This window comes from Scomber scombrus, chromosome 5 (genome assembly GCF_963691925.1).
Source record: "Scomber scombrus chromosome 5, fScoSco1.1, whole genome shotgun sequence".
Lineage (NCBI taxonomy): Eukaryota > Metazoa > Chordata > Actinopteri > Scombriformes > Scombridae > Scomber > Scomber scombrus.
This window is the reverse complement of record NC_084974.1, coordinates 21,812,442-21,833,747: the sequence shown is the minus strand read 5'-3', so window position 1 is coordinate 21,833,747 and position 21,306 is coordinate 21,812,442. Positions and strand designations below refer to the sequence as shown.

The following is a 21,306-nucleotide window of genomic DNA, read 5'->3' as shown; positions in this document are numbered from 1 at the left end:
TTGAACTAAAATGTCTACAGCAAGGAGCACCTTGTTGTTTGAGTGGCTAGAGCGCATGCCACATTATCGCAGCGTCTCTGGTTCCAATCCGGCCAGGGACTAATGCTGCAGGTCATTCCCCTCTCTCTCTCTCCCTGCTTCCTTGTCGGCATCTCTGCCAGTTACTATGTAAATAAAGGCAAAAAGCCCAAAAATAAAAAAATCTTAATCACTGTTGAAGAGAAAAACAAACAATGACCACAACTTTACTATCTTACAAGTAGCTTCCTCTTCAATCATTTGCTGCACATCCAGATTTCACAAAGCACAAACGTCAGCCCAAAATGAGCAAATGGGGAAGTTTTTAAGGAGGCAATATTTCCTCAGTTGTAAAATTTTTGTTATTTTGGAAGAGTCATATCAAGAAGACATGATTTAATACCAAACTGAGATGTACAGCTGTAGTCAACAAATCATCAATCTGGCTCCAAGAACTGGGGTTTAATGTGTACTCCCTGTGAAAGATTTTCTTTGCATAAATCTAATCTCTTTTCAATGCCTATTTGACAAAAAACTGCTGGCGCTGCTAATGGAAATGCTGATTTTGTAGTTATTAATTTTTTTCCATTTCTCACAATCTTAAGGCTAACAGTTAAACTGAAAAACAATAAAGACTTTTTATTTTTTCCAAGGGGCAGCCAGGGAAACAGACAAAATGAAGAGGCGGAAAACAAAAACAGAGTGGGAGCTGTCCTGCAAAGATGGAACAAAAATGTAAAAAAAAAAAGAAAGAAAAAAGAGAACTGCTGACACGCAAAAACCTCATCTCTTAGTTGAGATTATCCACGTCTCGGAGTTCAAACAGCCAGGGAAAAGCAGAACAAAGCCCATGATTGACGGGATGATGTTCCATTTATTAGATTGTGCTTGGGGGTGGGTCTCCCAGGGTGCAGACACACACCACACACCCGGCTATCAGTATTTGATAACAACAGTGTCCTTCCACAGTCTACAGAAGTAGAAAAACTCAGTGTCTAAGTGTCTGTGTAAGGCAATTAGAGCTGCTGTAATGACTGGTTACTAATACACAGTACTGTCCAATTGATCTCCGACAGTTTGTTTTTTGCTTGTTAGCATTTGTTAAGTAACAAGCACAACCATAACCAAATCTACCTCCTCAGTTATTGAGTTTAGAGCATTTTTTAATAAAACAAAATGCATAAACCTACACATTATTCACATTTTGGACATCCATAAACATACACACACACTGATCTTTCATGATGCTGATGATCATTGTGCACAGTGCATTCTCAAGTGTCTTGTTTCCAGCAATGCTTCAAAAGCTGCTGGTGGTATTGTGGGATGCATGGCAATGGCAGCAACAGCAAACCATCCTCATCCAGCCAGCTCTGTGGCAGCAGAAACCTGACCTACCAGTGCCATGGAGTCTCATTATTTCAACAAAAATCAATGCAAGCGAAGGGCACTTTGGGAGGGGAAGAATCAGATGTGCATTTGTGGAGGGAGTGAGAAGATAAAGCAGAAGTAATGTGTGCGCTTGTGTTTATTTGGGTACATGGATATAAAGTATGTGTCCAACATGTTGTACGCTGATTTGTTTTTTTGTAATTTAAACTTCTGTGACCACAGGGTGATGGGGTTGAATATAATTTATTTGTGCTGCTCAAAGTGTTGAACATTTTTATTTCACAAAGTGTACATCAACTTATCTTTGCAGAAACAATCTACCAGTTACTCTGGACAATTCACAAACATCACTGTGAACAGTTTTAAAAAGGAACTACTTTCATATAAAACTGTTATAACTGCCAGTGTGTTATGTGGATTATCCAGAGTAACAATGACTTTGGTGATCCTTTCCTCTAGCACCACCAACAGGTTAACTTTTCAGTTCGTTACTGAAATGTATTGAAAACTAATAGATAGAATACTGCAAAACTTGGCACAGACATTCATGGTCCCCAGAGAATGAATGCTAAAAAGTTTGATCTCACACTGTCCAACTATCTGCAGAACTTATAACATCCCAACTTTGTGTTTAGCAATAATTAACAAATGTTTGAATTCTAACATGCTAAACCAACACAGTAAACATGGCGAATATTATACCTGTTAAACATGAACATGTTAACATCACTGTGAGCATGTTACAATGCTGATATGAGCACGTAACTAACATACATCCTCTTAGAGCCACTAGCATCACTGAAGTCTCTTAGTTTTGTTTCCTTTCTGTGAGGAGCACAAATAAAAATACACCCACTTCCTTTGTTTTGTGTAGGAAGGCAGATGGAAGAAGTTTCAGATGTATCTGAGCACAGGAAACTGTTGGCGATTTGTGATTGTTGTGAATTTACCCTCATTATTAGTATTAGTAGTAGTAGTAGTAGTAGTATATTTACATTTCAACCTTTAAGAAATAAAACATTTGTAAAACTAAAGTCAAGTGTCAAAGTAGCAGTGGTACACCTACAATGATAAATGAGTAATAACACCAAAACTAGACATTGGCCGCAAAATTAATGTCATGTATGTGTGTGAATGACAATGTGTAAGACATTGTGTGTTCATGTGCATGTTTGAGTGTGTGTACGTGTCTGTGTGTGTTTTTGAGAGAGAGAGAGAAAGCAAGAGAGAGAAACAGAAACAAAATGAGACATAGTGAAAGAGAGACAGTTGCTTTTAAGAGTTGTGTAACAATGAGCGCCTGTCATGTGCTGCCCTTGGCCAACCTTACTCACAGTCCCAAAGAGGCAGCTCTCCTCTGGCAGCAGAGCCCAACCCAGACTGACAAAAGGTACATTCAGATCAAGGTACTGATAAAAATGATGCAACACTTCAACACTCCTGAAGAAAAATACAACCAAACAACAAAGGCTCTTTTTTAAAATAATGAAAAACACCTTTATTGCCATGACAGGGTCACACTAGTCCTTTAAACAATCTCTGACACATTTTAGCATTAAGCCTTCTTGATGAAGGCTTGTTGCTGAAACGTGTCAGGAGTTTTTGCCTTGTATAGTCTTGTATTTTTATATCTACATGTATCTCTATCCAAAGCAGTAGAGCACCTTATTTAAACATTTTTTGACTCCGAAAAGATTTATTAACATCTAACTATGCCCGATTTATCCCTTCCATGATAATTTTAGACTTCTCATTGGCACTGCAGCTGAACTAGAACAACTGTGACACTGTATACAGTATATAACGTCATGACTGCACTGTGCACACAATCAACATGAATCTCAGACACCGAGGCTGATGTGTCTTGCTGCATGCAGTTATGTCTGGCTCCGTATGTAAACAAGTATGCTATCTGCATAACTTGTTGAGTGTGTTTCTTCTGTTTGTCTATGTCGACTTGTTTAACTTCCATTAGAAGTACTAACGTCTTGGGTTTTTTTTTTCCAACCTTAGTTTGTTTTCTCTCAGAAAGGGAATTCCCAGTCTGTTAGGTGACACACTGACTCAGATTTGCAGCTGTCCGCCAGGAGGAAAACCCACAAAATATCTTTACTACTAAAAAATGTTTATACACAGACATCCTCTATTAGCTCCAATTACCACCCGTGTATCTGAGTCACTTCATAAAACTACAATCACAAAACTCACAAGATTGTGTGTCAGCTCATGAGAGTTCAACATGTATAACAGCTGGTGTGAACTCTGAGAGCACTACGGTATGTCGGCTCGAAGATTGAGATCAGATATGTTACAAGAGGGAAACTAATGCAGGTCATCAGGTTGTGTCAAGTTTGCCCTCCTCCCACACACTTTATCTCTCCTCATAACACTCGCACATGCACTCCGACACCAATTTTAGCGTCTTAACACTCTTTTGTTGACAGGTAGTCTCTGCTAATCTGACTAAAGCAAAAGCACCGTCCAAATATGCTGAGAATTTCCACATGGCATGGCGTTATGAGACATGGAATTTGTTGCCATGTGACTTCAGTAACCAGGAAGCTCTCGTTTTTCACACAAATGTACACTGCTTTGATAAGTTTGTTTTGAACAACACACACACAGTTAGTGCTGAAATGATAAACCAGTTACTTATTAGTTGCTTGCTGGCCTGTTCAATACAATCCAGACTACCTACATCCTTTTTTGGACCATAATTACGGTTACTTTTGGGGATATTTGATTAGATTTAGTATTTGTTATTATATCTATTATAGATGCTACAGATAATCCTTATCCAAACCAAGAGTCTACGGATATAAGGTGCTATGCAGTATACAAATTGAAAAACACTTTGAGGCAAATGTGTGTGATTTTACACATAAATAAAACTTACTTTATAAGGAATATAACTGATTCTTGTAATAATCAAAATGTTTTTTTCTTTTTAATCAGGTTAATCAAGGTAGTTTCACCCAAGCAGGCTGATCAGTGTTCTACTTGTGTGAAAATATCCATGAAAACATTAACCAGCACTACATGAGACCAGCGTTGATGAAAACAATTTAGAGGGAGGTGAGAATTTATTTCCACTGCCAGGCTGACAACCAAACAAGCGAGCAAGCTGGAGTCATTTAAAGGAAGAGAAGGATGATCTGCAAAAGTCAACAACCTGTTCCACGGAAAAGAAACTGACCTGAAATACCTATTATGCAAAGTTGGTACAAGGAAGCGACAGTTGTGGACAGATCTTAAGATGTGTATGTTTGAGTGTGCGTGTTTCAGATGAAGAGAGGAGTAGGAAATGAGACTGATACCAGGAGGAAGAACTCTTTTTGAGTACCTCTTTTTTTTTAGGTGAAACAAACACACTCAGCTTGTAGTTGAGAAGCATGGACCAGGATGTTTAGTTCACAATGTACATAAGCACACAAAATCTAAAGATATTTAGTTTTGGTTGAAATACTGGTCAAAATCAGACAGATGTTTCTCTGTAAGTTACAGCCCTCTGGCTAAAAATAATGATGCAGAATAAGCTGTGAATGGTTTTTCAGAGAATAAGCAGGGTGCTAACAAATTCTTATAATTTGCTACTTACTAAAATAGAGTAGGATAAATGCATATGGATGGTAGCTTCTGAGAAAGATTTTCTCAGAAACAGGAAATAAATATTTCAGAGAAAACAGGGACGTGTTACATGAGCAGCCTGATACTGTATGATGTTTACAGTAAAGGGACTGCAATCACTAAGGCAGCTGTCATGACATAAACCCCCTGATTAGCCCAACCCATTCTAACAGCCACACCCCACTGGCTCCAGTTGATGCAGTTTGAGATTCATAACATGACCTCACTAATTATTGAACTTGGAACGAGGAGATACTCTCATGATGTGAGCATTATTACACTCTCCACAGCTGTTTTATATCCCACACCTGGACATATTGTATTTTACAGATGATCAACCATGTGCACAACGATTAACGTCCACCAGCTGCCAGATGGCGGGAAAACAACAGCATGAGCGCAATCTGGATGGGAAGGATTAAGAGTACGAGAGGGGCTTTTTCACAAGCTCTGGTGAAACATACACTACCGAATTTTTTGGTCAATTGCTCACATATGGCAGAAAAATGCATTAATGTGCAACAGCTCAACCCTAAGAAACAATGCACTATAATAACCGTAGCTGCAGACACCAGAATTGAGAGGTGTTTGGATTTCTTTCTTTACTTTTGAATCATCACTACATATGTGAAGTAGTTTTTTTATTTATTTTAATGGTAAGAGATAATAGCAGTCTGTAATTTAGGTAATTAAGGCAGAATTAAGGCAACCGTGAAAGGATTGCATTTCTCTATCCCAGACAAAAGTGGTTTTACATGAGAACATTAATGCATAAAAATGTTACCATGAACATGTCTTGTCTAATGGGTGCTTTTATGTTTTATGGCACCAGTAGTAGATTCTTTTTTTTTTTTTTTTAAATCACTGGCAGCCCCAGAGGGAAAAATCCCATTTGCTTGCACAAAAGATCGAAAACAGTAGCTGTGGCAAGTACACAAAACTGAACCTCTGTATCTGCTTGTAACTTAAATTGGTTATATACGGAATAATAATTTTTTAGCATTCTGTTGGCAGACAACAGATCCTATCATTAACAGAACAAATAAAGAGTAAAATCAATACTTCTCCCAGACACTATGCCTATTTATTTAGTAAGGATGTTTCTATGTCACTCTCTCAAATAATAAATAAGAAAAAAAAGAAATATTGTCAATGATATCATGAGCTAGATCTCTGCTGCTTGATATTTGTGAAAAAATAAGATCCAAGCTGATCTAAATGACACAAGAAAACCCAGAGGGAGACTGCTTGTATGCCTTCAACATCAAAACACAAAATAAAATCAGTAAAAAAACAAAACCAAAAATCAAAACATACATACTGTAAGGCTGCAACTAAAATGTAATTTCATCATTGTTATTCTTCATTATTTATGAACACTGATTAAATAATTTTTGTCAAATCAATTGTTTGGCAAGTGTTTGCTTTTAAATAATCAACACACAATCAATTATAAAAAACTGTTGTTTTCTATTAACTAAATCATTAGTTGAATAATTACTTCAGCATTAGATATATTAGATATTATAATACTGAAAAGATGATTCTCAACTATTGCTAACCTGAAAGTAAATTGTATAGAAATACAAAAAAAAACTAAAACATCTTATTTTATAATAATAATAATTACAATGATAATAATAATGATAATGATAATAATAATTATTATTATCATTATTAATATTACTATGTTGAATAGCTGGATCACACATTTGAGATGTTTTAAGAGGTCAGCTCATTGGGAATTTTGGCCTACTTAACAAACAACAAAATGAACAAAAAAACTGAGAAAAGGGTAAAAAGGGAGAAAGATAGACATAAATAGTGGCAGGGTGATGGAGCAGGAAGGAAAGGACAGGGCTCCTTACCGTGGTTATCATCCGACTGGTTGAACCCACACAGCTGGCAGATAGAGCGGACCCACTTATTCATCTCCTCCTCAGTCTCAGCGACAAGATAAAAGGTGCGGTCTGAAGTCTTGATGTCAAACACAAAACTGTCCTGGAACTCCTTCCTCTTAAAGGTCAGGCCAGCATCCACCTGCTCGCAGCAGTGCAGGTCGATGACCCGGATAGGTTTCTTGGAGTGGTCGTTCTTGTAGTACTCAAGAACATCAGGGTCACCACTCATGCGGCCGCTGCGAAGTATGAACCACCGTTTTTTCCATGCCTGGAAAATGAGATTGAAAGGTAAGAAAATGACATCGATACAAGAAAAAGAAAATAGCCAGTACAGTAAAAAAACACACTTGTGTTGATAGAGTATGATAACTTTATATTTTGAAAAGTTAAAAAACTCTTCTTTTTTTTGTTTTTTGTTTTGTTTTTTATGAAAGCAACACATTTTAAATTGTCAACAGTTATACAGATTCAGTTCGATTTCATACTATATACGATGTAAAATGTTGCTGTGGCAAAACACTCAACAGCTGGACTTCGATTGTGGTGTCAACTGTTGATCAGAGAAATTTAAGTCTGCTTATTTACTAGGTTACTGTGCTTTAGCACGCATGTGGTTGTGTGTGGTTTCTGTGTGTGTTGGAGGCTGTGGCAGGGGAGGGAGGGGGCAGCAGGTGTTTACTCCCTTCCAACGTATTTCCTGTGCTGATATCCTTCCGAGAGCAAAGTAAAAAGCAGAGCTCCTCCATGACAGCGTCACTACAAGACTGCCGGCTCCACCCACCTCCAGGACTACTGAATGACACAGCTTCCATCCAATCAAAATTAAGCCACATTTGCATGCGAGCATGTCACTGAATGGAGCTGGAATTTCCTCATAGAGTGTAAATAAACTTCTCTTATCACAAACCACATGAGAAGCAACAGACGTAAACCAGTAAAACAAGCAGTTGTGACGCAAGAGCAAGATACCTGGGATGCAACATGCTGATTTCACACTATTAACACCACTGTTGTATTTGTCAACTGGAATAGCATAAAGGAAGAACAGTGGCCTTGGTTACAATATCTCCATACGTTTTCCCAGTAGCTGTCTTAAAGGGACTCTGTGTTCTTTGTACTCAGAGACACAAGGGGGAGATAGACCAGGAAGCGAAAGGGGGCGTGAGGGGGGAGGTTTAGGGGGGCTTTTGGACGTTTGCCAGTTATACACTTCCGCTAGCCAATGTCTCTCACATGCAGGCTGCTGACACACAAGATCCTGCAGGCCCCCTCTCACTCCCTCAACACAGACACTGCCGCAAGGCTAACTGCTGACCCCTGCCCCCCCCCCGAACCAGACTGACACCATACAGATGCACAAACCCAACACACAGGGCAGAAAATGAATCACACTGCATCGCTCTTGTACTTTTCTGAGAGGTGTTTCTGAGCTCCTCTAGGGAAATGTACACAATATATTCTTACTTGATTTTTAAAATATTAATGATGGCTGAATTCCATTTAGCTGCTTCAGTTTTACAGTCCTGGTATTGTGCCTGCTGGCTCACTGTCACAGTATCATCTCTTACTGGGACACCAGAATAACCACTGTATCTTTTTTGTTGAAACTGGTGAGTGGTAAACTAAGTAATAATCTAATAATCTTATATTAGCAGACGTCTTTACTTTATATGAGGAAATGTTGCCTGCCTCCATGGTGATAGAAATGTATTAAGATGGGGCTGCAACAAATTTCATATTAATAATGATTATTTTCATTATCAATCATGTCTACCTTTTTTTAATTGATCATTTCATTCTTTAACACAGTGTATATAAAATGTTGAGGTGACAACAGTCTAAAAAATAAAGATATTTAATTTACAAGATTTTATATGATCATTTACAGCATAATTGTAACTTGAAGTATCATAGCACGCTGCACCTCTGACAAGTTCCCACAGCTATAGTAACAAGTGGCAGCAGCACCTTTTTTTTTTCTTTTTACAGGAAGTGCAGATGTTATCTTCAGTGTATAACTGAAGCACTCCTGACGAATAAGACACACACACACACACACACACACACACACACACACACACACACACACACACACACACACACACACACACACACACACACACACACACACACACACACACACACACACACACACAAAACCCACCTAAAATCTTATTTGATGAGTTACACAGTTGTGAGAAAACTACGCACTAGGTCATTTCTCACTCTGATAGTTTGTTATGAATGTTCACTAATGCATATTATACTGGTACAGGGCGTGGGAAAACTAAAGAAAGAATTTAACAGTGTTACTCCTAAAGTTTCCTTCTTAAGGAGTCCATTGGAGTGTGAACTTCCTTATTTCATAAAAATACAGTATAGTCATCACAATCTCTTCCAGAAGAACAAACACACAGCACTACATATGTCTTTTTCTTTGTCCATGTCCACAAAGGTCTCTGGTTCTGTGCCATCACACCATTCAGAGAAAAATCGCTATAACTCTAGCAAGCCCCATTTAAATATCATGGCCTTTTCTGGACAGAGAGAGCATCATTTAATTGAGACTTGGAGGACTGCCCAGTTTCAAGAGGTCAGTGTGACCCAGCTGGGTTATTCCTGGCATCCTTCAGCTCCGGCCATCATATTAACCCAGTACAGTAACAGCTCTCAACCACCAAGGAAAGACAACTCATTTAGAGGCCTTATCATACTAAAAATAGAATGAGCATTTTCCACAGGAAAAGCAGACACAGCCTAATTCACAAACAAAATCATTTACAGTGTGGTTTGAATGAGAAGGTTGAATGTTTCCCTCTGTAACAATTTCTGTTCAGCTTCTCACAGATATCTTGCATGGAAAATGAGGGAAAGTCTTAAGTGCCTTCAGTTTTGAATAAGTCTTTTCAATAACACAACTGGCAGAGCAGCGTTTCCTCTTTTTCTCTCACGCACTCTTTTAACATTGAACAAATTTCCCTGGCAAAGTAAATCATGGGGGAGGACACAACGAAATGAGCTAACCCACCCACCGCCTGTCCTACAGTGCATGTCTAAGCCCATCGATCACTGTCTAAGCTCTGGGAAGTGAGGGCTGATTCTGTAGAACTAGGCTAAACTCTCTAACTCTCAAACTTTTCTGTCCTCCTCATGATTTAAAGGGCACATATTATACAATCTTATTTTTAGTCATATATATAATGTTACAATGTCAGATGTTCATATTAAACATGACCAAAGTGTCAAATGATGAGGTAAACATATGTTGAAATATCCCCTATGAGTAAAAAGCACTGACTGCTCTGAACGCTTGGTTTCCCACAGTTTTTTCTACTTTCAGTCCGAGCTGATGTCAGCTTGTGACGGATTACTTTAAATGGTCATCTTCTCCACACGCAGTGTGCCAGTTCAGTGCTCTGCTCCAATAACATTACATATTCCATTGTTTTAGGGGTAGTCACACCGAGCCATGACTCTAGTCAATCTGGCACACTGTGAGTGTTTTTCCATTACACAGTACGGCAAATCAAATATCTGTTCAAGGTGTGCATTTTGTCTGCAGTTCTTCATCAAACATCATCATCACTGTGGCTGTTTCTGCTTCTACTATTCCTCCCAGCACTATTTCTAATTGATCTGCTGAACAAATTATTAATAATTATTAGGGCCCGAGCACTGACAAGTCAGTGAGGGACCTATTGCTTTTGCCAAGATTCTTATTATTATTATTCAAGTGACGCGTAATGAATCGCATTTTTGGCGGCCTGAACATACATGAAAACTCATGAAATTCTGCACACACTTCACATCTGGTGAAAATTTATATAATTCAATGTGATTGGACGCAAGCGTGGTAAGGGGACTCGCTAGCGCCCCCACACGTCGGGTCATGTGACCAAAAATGTTCTCGGATCTGCATGAAATTTCAATATGTCATAGCTCTCATCAGATCATGGGGAAATTCATTTTGTGGAATTTTTTTACCAAACAGGAAGTCGCTCACGCGGCGTGGCGTGCACCGATTTTCATTTTTCGAACACCACTTTGAGGACTTTATGATGTTCACAGAATCATGAAACCTGCCACGTAGGTTTCAAATCATGAGCTCTTTCATCTGATACCACATTTGCCCAACATTTTGCCCCAACAGCTCAGTAGCGCCCCCTAATGCCTTTTCCCACTTAGGATGTACGGACAAACTCTAAAACTCACCAAATTGGACACACTCCTCAAGACTCACGAATATTATTTTTTGGTATAACCGCAACCTTTTAAGTGCCAAAATGACTCTACAGCGCCCCCTAGAACATTAAAAGTTGAAGCCCCGCCTTCTACATGCACGTACATGAACGAGGTTCATATATATATTCATATATATCATGACCAGACGCACAAAAAAGCCTCTTGGACCCATACCCTAAGTCCAACAGGAAGTCAGCCATTTTGGATCACAGGTGCATTTTTTCCGCCACAGGTGCATTTTTTCAGCCCTCGTACTTTAACGCACTCCTCCTGCAGTTTTGACTCCACAGACTTCAGATTGGAACTGTATCATCCTCAGACCTTGATGATGTAAACTTGATGACAGATTTTACCTACGTTATACCAGGTGGGCGTGGCAGTCGTTTGTTTGTATAAACAAACAACTCCTTATAACTCCTCAATACATTGTCGGATGTTTATACATGCAGCGCGTGAAATGTCACACTTGGTGACGCCGTTTCAATTTCAACATCATTGAGGGTGGATGTGGCAAGGGGGCTCCATAGCGCCCCCTAACAGAAGGTCATGTGACCAAAATATTTGTCTGATCTTCGTGAAATTTACAGGACTCATAGCACTCATGGGTAAACCCTCAAATTAATTTTTTCAAAATGTTCGCTCTAACAGGAAGTCGGTTATTGTGAATTTCCTGTGTCAATTTACCATTTTTCCAACAGCGTTTAGAGGACTTTGCCGTCTTCACAGAATCACCAAATTGCCCACATAGGTTCACACTCAGGAGCACTTTAATTTGAGACCATAACTGCCCCTGGGCGTGGCACAACAGCTCAATAGCGCCCCCTAATGCCTTTATCCATTTCGTACATTTTCACAAACTCCTACACTCACCAAATTGAACACATACGTCAACATTCACAAAGATTGACTACTGACAAAGTTTGGGATTTTTAAGTGAGAAGATGACTCCACAGCGCCCCCTGGAAGATTTCAAAGTTTAAGCCCCGCCTTCCACATTGACATAGAGAAATGAAATCGACAAGGCCTATGTATTATGTCCAGACGCACAAAAAAGCCTCTTGGACCCATACCCTAAGTCCAACAGGAAGTCGGCCATCCAGGCAAAAATTTTCAATCTGGATGATTTTTATTATTATTATAGTTGTACGCCTTTTTGACAGCCTAAACATGCCCCAAAACTCACCAAAACTTGCAATCATGTCCAATCCGGAGAAAACTTTGATATTTTAAGGAGCGCGGAAATGGCCGACGCAAAAATTGATTAATAGCGCCCCCTAGAAAATTTAAAAAATCAAGCCCCTCGACTCAGATTGACGTAGACAAACGAAATTCGGTGAACACATGTATCATGGCCAGACGCACTAAAAAGCCTCTTGGACCCATAGCTTACGTCCAACACGAAGTCGGCCATCCAGGCAAAAATGCTCAATCTTGATGCTTTTTTGGCCCTTCACCCACATTCCTTTGTGCTGAGAAGTCACCCAGACTCATTTATGGTCTTAGACTGCCATCTAGTGGAGACATTAACCGCTGCACACAATGTTCAATTAAAGGCACAGGAGCAAAGACATCTACATGCCAGTTTTGACAGCCCTGCGACTGTCGCACGCACCGACGTGCATGTACGGCGTTACAGTTGGGGGGAAACCGGGGGGGTGCGAGGGCCCTTCGACACTGCTTGCAGTTTTAATTATTATTGTTATTTAGTCATTTATATAAAAGCTTTATATATGAAGTACCAAAAGCAGGAAACATTGGGTATGATTCAATTAAAAATGCTACAGAGACGATTTAGCCAAGAATGATTTGATAATGATAAGTGAATTAGCTGCTAACACCTGCTTTGCACCAGTGCGCTGTTGCCAGAGAACGGTTACTCAGCACTGCAGTCATAATGCCAACTTTCACCACAATGAATATCATTCCTCTGTGTCAAGTTTTTCCAAAACAAAACTAGAGCTCCTAGCTATAGCATCTCTGTACATGGAGGTGACAATACTATCAATTGATTTTGTATTACAGACATTCAGATTTACAGTGAGTATTTTACAGACAGCATCACTAAAAAGCAAATTAGTCAAATTATTTTACCAGCTTATCACTATGCTCACCACAAAAAACATTAGCTAAAAAAAGAGACCAGAAGTAAAGATGTCTTCAGCAAATTTTAAATTATTTGTTATCATTGTTCTGACCCTTATTCTGTTTGAATTACTGGTCCCTTACTTGTCTGTAATTATACTGCTTATTTTTCTTAAATTTCATCTGCACCTTACGTCCGAAAACGTCAGAAGAAATTTTCAAATAGGCGATGGTTTGGATACTTGCCACATATTGGGAGTATAAATGGTTACTTTCTCACCTAAAAAAATATTGAAACTTAATAAAATGAAATTAAAAGCCTAACAAAAAAAATTACAAGAATACCAACCAACCACACCAACCTTAATCTTTACCATCACTGAGATTAAGGTTGGTAGGAAATGCATTCTGCTTCAGCGACCTTCTGCCGCCTCTGGTCAACCAATGGTGTAGCTTCATCACTCAATGACTCACTGACTCAGTCAGTCATGGACATTTATAGGGCTGGCCCAACTGCTGCGGTGCAGCCAAAAAAGGGCTAAGCCAAGACACACTGCCCTTGTTAACAACTGGACTGGACAATCCGCTGGACCAATGAGAGAGCTGTGAGCCAGGCCACTAAACACAACCTTAAACTGACACGATATCAAAGAGTTACATTATAGTTTGAGCAATTTACTGGAAACTACATGGGATATGTTGTAATTCCCACGCACTGGCATTTGTTCGTCATGTTCTACTGAGTCAAATTAAGGTCAAGTCTAAGCAGAAAAAAGAACAACACAACCACATAGAACACTGCTGTTTAAAAGAAGGAAACTATAAAAACACTTGGTCAGGCCTTTCTAAGGTAAATAAAACTATCATATGGACTATTAGAGCCCTATCTCTAGACTGTAAAAAAAATCATTGCCTGTCACTGTTTGAAGCTCTCAAAGAAGAAGGGCAGCCATCCACACAGTGTTTAGCCCCCTTCAGTCTTATTCAATCATCCTATAAATGCTTGATCTAACATTGTTCTAACACAGTCATTTGTCCTGTGCTGATGGCAGTCAGCTACAGACTCAGAGAGACAAGGGACAACACGTCTGCATCTATTTTAGATGTCTGGGAAGGAAAACATCTAATAACAAAACCACATAAACAATCTTTTGAGTGAGTTTGCTTCTAAAAATAGGATCAAAACTGGTTTGTCTTGCCAATTCCTTTTGTTTCTTTGCATGTTGATAAGTAGACATGTTTTGCTCTATTTTTGGAAGAAAACAATAATACTGTGGGAAAACAAAAAAATTCATACAAAACCTTTCACTTCACAGAAATAAAAGGAAAACAATTGTCTAACACGTGTTGATAGTCCCCCAAGCCTTTATACCACATTTTAAGAGACAAATATGAAGCGACAGTTGATAAGTCGCAACAATCACTTACTGTATTTGCACTTATCTACATTGTAAAAATAGGACTGTCTCATGTCTTTGAACTCAAGTCTTGACTCTACTGTACTAGTAAAACAGACTACTGAACTAGGAGATGGTTGTGACCCAAACAATTATCAAAGGTGTGCCTTATACAGTAATAGAGCAATGCATAGTGTGTGTCAGTAGTAGGCTGTGTCAACAAGCAAGCTGATAAGCATCAGTCAACATGTTTTTAAATGTGCATGAGCAAACATTCAAACTAAACACGTATGTTATCCACGTCAAATGTTAGAATATTCTTGTTTGCCTATCCTCTTTTGAGGCAGAAGAGGAGGAGACAGCCGGTTGTTGTCTTTGACTCTGCCTACTCTGCTTTACCTGCTGCTGCCGCAGTACACACACTATACAGCTGCACAAACACCAGCACTGTGGAGCTGCGGTAGAGCCTTGTTACAGCCTTGATTGTGTACATTTTCTCATCTATTACCAGCTTTCATAAAGGTCATGTCTTGTTGCAGGGCAATTTACCTCTTGTGACTCTAAATATTTAGCTACTGTTAAACTGGACGCCTCAGGCAACATGTCTTCTATTTGATCTGAGTGACTGGTCTGAGTGAGAATTAAGAGGGGGAAGTGGTGTTTTAGGGGTGTGACGAGATCTCGCGAGACAAAAAACGCGGCGATATTTCTCGAAGTGAATTTTGTCTCGCGAAACTATAATTAAGGGGCGCACCAAAAAAATAAATAAAAAAGACGATCGGTTTTCTATCGCTCATTTGCACTTCATGTCTTCTATAATGTCACGTGTGGATCATTAACCTTGTTACAGCTTCTACCTGCTGACAAGATCTCAGTCAGAAGTAAGAGATGAGGAGAGGAGCAGCGGTGATGCAAAAAGTAAAATGAGTCACACTACCAAATTGTAACACATGTTCTACTTGTGTATTTATGTGATACAGGATTTGTGCAATTTACTTTTATTTCTGTGGTTTTTTATTAGCAATATATTATAATTTTTGATAATTGGATACTTTATTTAATTCATATTTATATATTAGAATTTTTTCCTACTCTTTATAATTTATTTTTTGGTATTTGTGATTGTATCTAACTTTTGTATTTATGGTTGTTATTTCCATAAATACCAAAATTATCCATCTATAAAATATCTATATGGGGAAACCTTTTACAGTGCTGCATACTGCATATGATATTTATATATTTAGAAAGTATAACTAAAGTGATTCATTACAAGATGATTAGTTAAAACATTTCAATTCAATTTCCATTTTGTGAATTTCAAATAAAAGAACAGTCATGTATTTCCTCATTGAAGTTTTCTTAAAAATATAGTTAAAATCTCGTCTCGATCTCGTGAACCCAATATCGTGTCTCGTCTCGTGAGCTGAGTGTATCGTCACACCCCTAAGTTCTTTAGTTTCCAATTTTAGAAAAAACATATTTTGTTGGACTGTTGTATAAGGACTGAAACATTGTTTTTTGTTTTTTTGTGTGAAAAAAATTCACCAGAGTTATGACTGTGCTGCTTTCCTATTTACTAGATGTAGGTGTGCTAAGTTATTCATATACTACACGTTTGTTATTTGTTATTACTATTATTATTGATTCTAGCAGACTACCAACTGCATACATTAGCATGAGTAGGGGCACCTCACGATCCGATCAGATTCCAATTCAGAGGGCTACGATTAGATGATAAAACGATTATTGACGCATCTTAATGCATCAAAATTTAAAATTTCCCTATAGGATTCATTACTGCACAGTTCTCAGTCCACTGAAGTACATTATGGACATAAAATAAATAGTCTGCAGCCATGTATTTAAAAAAGTGAACTGCATTTGAATAAATTCATTTGAAAGCATCTTACCGTCACCTGCCCATATGAGAATAACAAACTGAAGGCAGAGTGCTCTACTGTGTAACTGACGCCATGGCTCTGCTGTACCATTAGCTCCGGCAAAGATACAACAAGCTGATTAGGTGCTGGGCTGTCTTGAGACAGACTTCACCTCACAGTTTGGTTTCAATTGTTTTATGCTGGAATGTGTGTTGGTCAGCTGGTCTTGTTTGTTACTGCTGGAGTTTGCTCCGTTCCGCTGACATTAGCCTCTAAGTGACAGCGTAGAAAGTTCACCATATAATTTACATTCATCTAACAAAGGTAATTATTTAGTCATCAAATTTAAAAAGGTTTGCAACTGCTACCTTTTGTGAAGATGAACTCCAGCTGTGACCTGTCTGAGTGCTACACTGCCCTTCCAGTTGAGCTTCGCCTTTTTCTTTCCGACAGCACCAGCTAACATTTAGAAAATCGACTTTTGATTTCGATGAAATATCGTCCATGTCCACATTGCAATGCATCCAAGAATAATTTTTTCCTCAACCCTAAACTTGATGCAGCTTTTAATTTTAGGGAAGAACAAAATCAGAAATATGTAGCACATCAGTGACTTCATTTCTTGTCCCTTCTGGTGCCTCTAAATGATTAGAGTTCTTTCTAGCCAGAAAGTTGCATTCAACAAAAGAACAACAGTGAAGGCCATTTTGCAATGCATGAATTTGAAGGTGGGACGGCTCTAATGGCTATGACAGTATAACCGAATGCCTCAACACTTGTGATTGTGCTTAATGTATCGGGGGACAAAGCTGAATGGGCTGCAGCAGACAATGATTATCTAGTTCAAATCAATAGTTGGTCACACGTCAGGCCACATTCCAGGAACAGATGGGAGTTTCAGCAAGTGAGGGAATGCAGCCCTGTTACACTGGACAAATATTGCTTTGTCATTTTAATACTTCATTATATATTGATTTGGAAAAACAGCCCTTGAAAAGACATTGAGAACATAAAGATGCTCTGTTGTTTAACTCTAATGTAGGGCATGGAGAGTTTGCTAAAAAAATATGGCGGTCTACTTTTCTGTGCTTGACGGGTGTCATTTATCTGTATTTACCTTCGTGACATAAGTTTATGCAATGGTGAGCTAAAATAAAACACAAATGGACATGAGAGAGCATGGGGAAGTTCCTCAGACATCTTACAGTTTACACAAAGCGCCTCATCTCAACTCTGGGAGAGATGTTAAGCAGACAGCTGTCCCAGACAAAGTTTATGACACACGTTTCTGGAGCATTTCCAATAAATTCAGGTATTACAAACAAAACAGGAGCCCAACAGTGTGCCAACAAAGTGGGGCCATTTTGCATTTTCAGGAGCACTGGCCCATTGTCTGTCCCAAGTGGTGAAGAGATCCAGATGCTCCTGGGTTGGACAAGGCACTGTCCCATCCATGTACCCGGAGAAGTAAACATGACAAGATTTTAAACAGATTTGCTGAGAGTATAAAACTACAGGCCTTTAAGTCCAATGAATGCATTAGAGCACCATTGCAATTTAAATCAAACTGCTCAGGTTTCCCAATAGTCAAAACAATGACCCTGAAAGGCCAGCAGCTGCAGGACATAACACATGCAAATAAGACCCAAACAGGCCAATAAATTATTCCGTGTTAATAAAGAAGGCGGGAGGTTAGCCATGGAGCGCCAAGACAGACAAGGTCCTCTTGAGGGTAGGAACGCTTAACATTTGATGTTTCCCTCATGTGTGGAATAACCAAGTTCACATTCTTCTTTTAAGCAAAATGTCAGTTTCAAAACCCATTAAGCATAGGTGCAGGGTAGAGGGTGATGTTATTTAGCTCTTATGACAGTATAGGAAATATGATTCCTACACACATCATCATACAACTGTGATGGAAAGCTCCATCCTACAGGCAAGATGATGATGAATAAGGATGCATTCGGCACAGTCCTCATTCACTCGCTTCACGGGGGCAATGATCCGCGAAAAATTTAAGCACATCTTATAAAAAATAACCTCTCAAAAGTTCTTAGCAGATATAATCGGCCTCAATTTGCAGCTGAACACTTCTATCATTAGGAAAATGAGTAATCTCTTACCCTGTCTCCGTATCAACAAAAGGCTGGGCTTACTTAGTGTGAGCCCGCCCTGACAGTTTGAGTAACGGGGAGCATTATCTTTAATCAGAACTCTTTGTGTCACTTCCCCTGCCTCTGCCATCTGCTGCAGCTCATACACATCTGTGTATGGAGGGCGTACCGTGAGCATCTCGTGGTCTCTATGATTCCTTCCGGGCTGGTTTTAGATGCAAGGTGGATGAAGCACAATGATTAAAACTGTCTCTTGAGCACCACAGAATAGAAACATTTACATACGAGAGGAAAATGCTGACCTCATCACCTTCGTCGCACCATCACTCCAGCTCTAACCTCATGGTGTCTATGAGGCCGTTCTCCTCACTTAGGTGCGCACATCAATACTTTCAAACATTGATCTCACATTCAAGGTCTTGCTTGTATGACATCAGCAAGTACACTGGAAAATATTATGCAGCTGAAGCAGAAAATAACCTCACCTAGTACAGTTGCTGGTGAAACACAAGATCACAAGTCACTGTTAAAATGTTGTTTTCTCCTCCATCGCTTCCCCTGTCATTTGTAAACAAGTACATGTCACTGCACGCATCCACCCAGCTAATCATAGCTAACAATCAAACTGATGCACTAAAGTGATGTTTGCAGGAATGTATTAATGAAGTTTTAATTAGATTATAACATTGAGAGTATTTAATGTCCAACTCCTCTACTGTCCATGGATTGAGTCTGCCGATGTCCACGATGGCCAGCAGTGGGGAAATTATGCACCTGAATACCTTGGTTGTTCCACATCACTGTCTCTGCTTATCTTTGACAACACTGTCCTATTATATCACACTGAGTTCCAGGGAAGTCTGTGTCTGTATAACTCAGACTTTATTTTTACAAGAGCTTCAGTTGTAGAAATATCAGTTCCTATAACTGAACAGCAATGACTCAACATGGTCTAAATCTTGCAGTAGAAACACATCCTAATGAAAGCAATTTTGATATTAATAAAGTTCAGTTGCTCCTAAATCAAATTATTTATCACTGCTCTATAGAAAAAAATGTGTGCATGCTGATAGCTGTTTTCATTCTGACTATCTTAACCACTTATACCACATTCTCAGCTAAAATGGCGCACCGCTTAAACATTTCCAACACCTACAAACCATTGCAGCACGTCAAAGTGTTTTCACATGAAAGGGGAAGGCAATACATAGTATCGTGCTAATTTCAGCAAATATACAGCTATTAGCGCAATTGCTTCAACAGTTCATACGGTACTGTTTATATGGAGACAAAAGTGAACAATTCTTCTTCATGATGTGTTCCAGTAGAAGCTCTTTTAAAGTGCTGAATAAAACATATTTTTTAAGGGATGCAAAATCTGGAAATTTTGATCATGCGGTCAAAAGCATTTAATTTCTCTGCAATTCTGCAATGCGTGTCATGTTTGTCTTGTTCTGTAGTACACCAACAAATTATCTGACCAAACATCTTTGTTGTTGCATTTTGTTCTGTAGCCGTCCGTGAAAGCTTCCCTGAATAATCCTGAATGTCACATGTACATCTAAAACGAAAAAAAAAGTTTTTATAATTAAAAATAAATAAATATCAGCTCCCTTCAATCATCATATGTTCAGCTGTGGACCACACATTGTATATTAACTTGATTGATTTAAAGTAATGTTATTTTGTCATTAAATTGAATAATTACTAATTATGCTATGTAGTCCTGTAAGCAATTACATATTTGTATGCCTTGATTATTAAGCAGATCAATATATTGTGCACCCAAATTTAATCTGAACAAATGCATATGTATGTAAACTCATATGTGCTGTTATTGTATGTATTTTAACTGTTATATAGATTATTTTCAGACAATTACTCCTTGTGAATGGCACCTTTAAGGGATTATTACAATAATCCAATGTGTGCTATTCAAAAATAGCAGTACATTTATGACATAGCAAGGCAGTTTTCAAGCTTTATCAAACCACTAACAAGTTGTCAAAAAGAAAAGGTTTGATTTGTATTTTAAGGTTCATATCATCTTAAATGCATTGTTTTGTAACAAATAACACATTAAAATAAGATAAGACATTCCTTTATTAGTCCAACAATGGGGAAATTTGCATACAAATATTCTCACTGCCTGCCCAAATCACAAGAGAAAAATTATTGGGATGTAATTTCCTTTAGAAGAGAATATAACACTATTTTAAGCACAGTTGAGTCTCGATAGGTGGAAATACATTTATATATTCACAGACCAATTTAATTTATTTTCCATGTCATGGGACCTCTGTCACAACACTTCCTGTAAGTACCATCCAAAGGAAGTCTGGCAACTGCTATTGGTGCAATAATTAAGTTCTGGACAGAATACACACAGACTAAAACAGAGTTCATGGCAAAGGACAGGATATAATGACAAAGGTTCAAACAGGGCCACCACGGGATTTTCACAATGAATGTGAAATAATGGATATACTTGGCAAAAGCTGATAGTATGATTTTGTGACAAATAATTGTTACTTTTATGTACTTATTTCTCATGAATTCCAATTAAGACTGCAGAAATTAATGCTCATTTAACTGGTCTACTGAAAGAGATTCCAGCTTCAAAAATGTAAGAATATACTGTTTTTTGGGT

General features: G+C 38.6%; 1 protein-coding gene across 1 annotated transcript in view; it reads right to left on the bottom strand.

Moving 5' to 3' along the window:
* The window catches only part of LOC133980677 (probable asparagine--tRNA ligase, mitochondrial), a 42,304-nt gene that overhangs the window by 11,227 nt on the left and 9,771 nt on the right, over window positions 1-21,306 (bottom strand). The window contains exon 8 of the mRNA XM_062419450.1: window positions 6,906-7,206. Coding sequence (XP_062275434.1) covers window positions 6,906-7,206 — 301 coding nt within the window. The remainder of the gene's footprint in view (window positions 1-6,905; window positions 7,207-21,306) is intronic.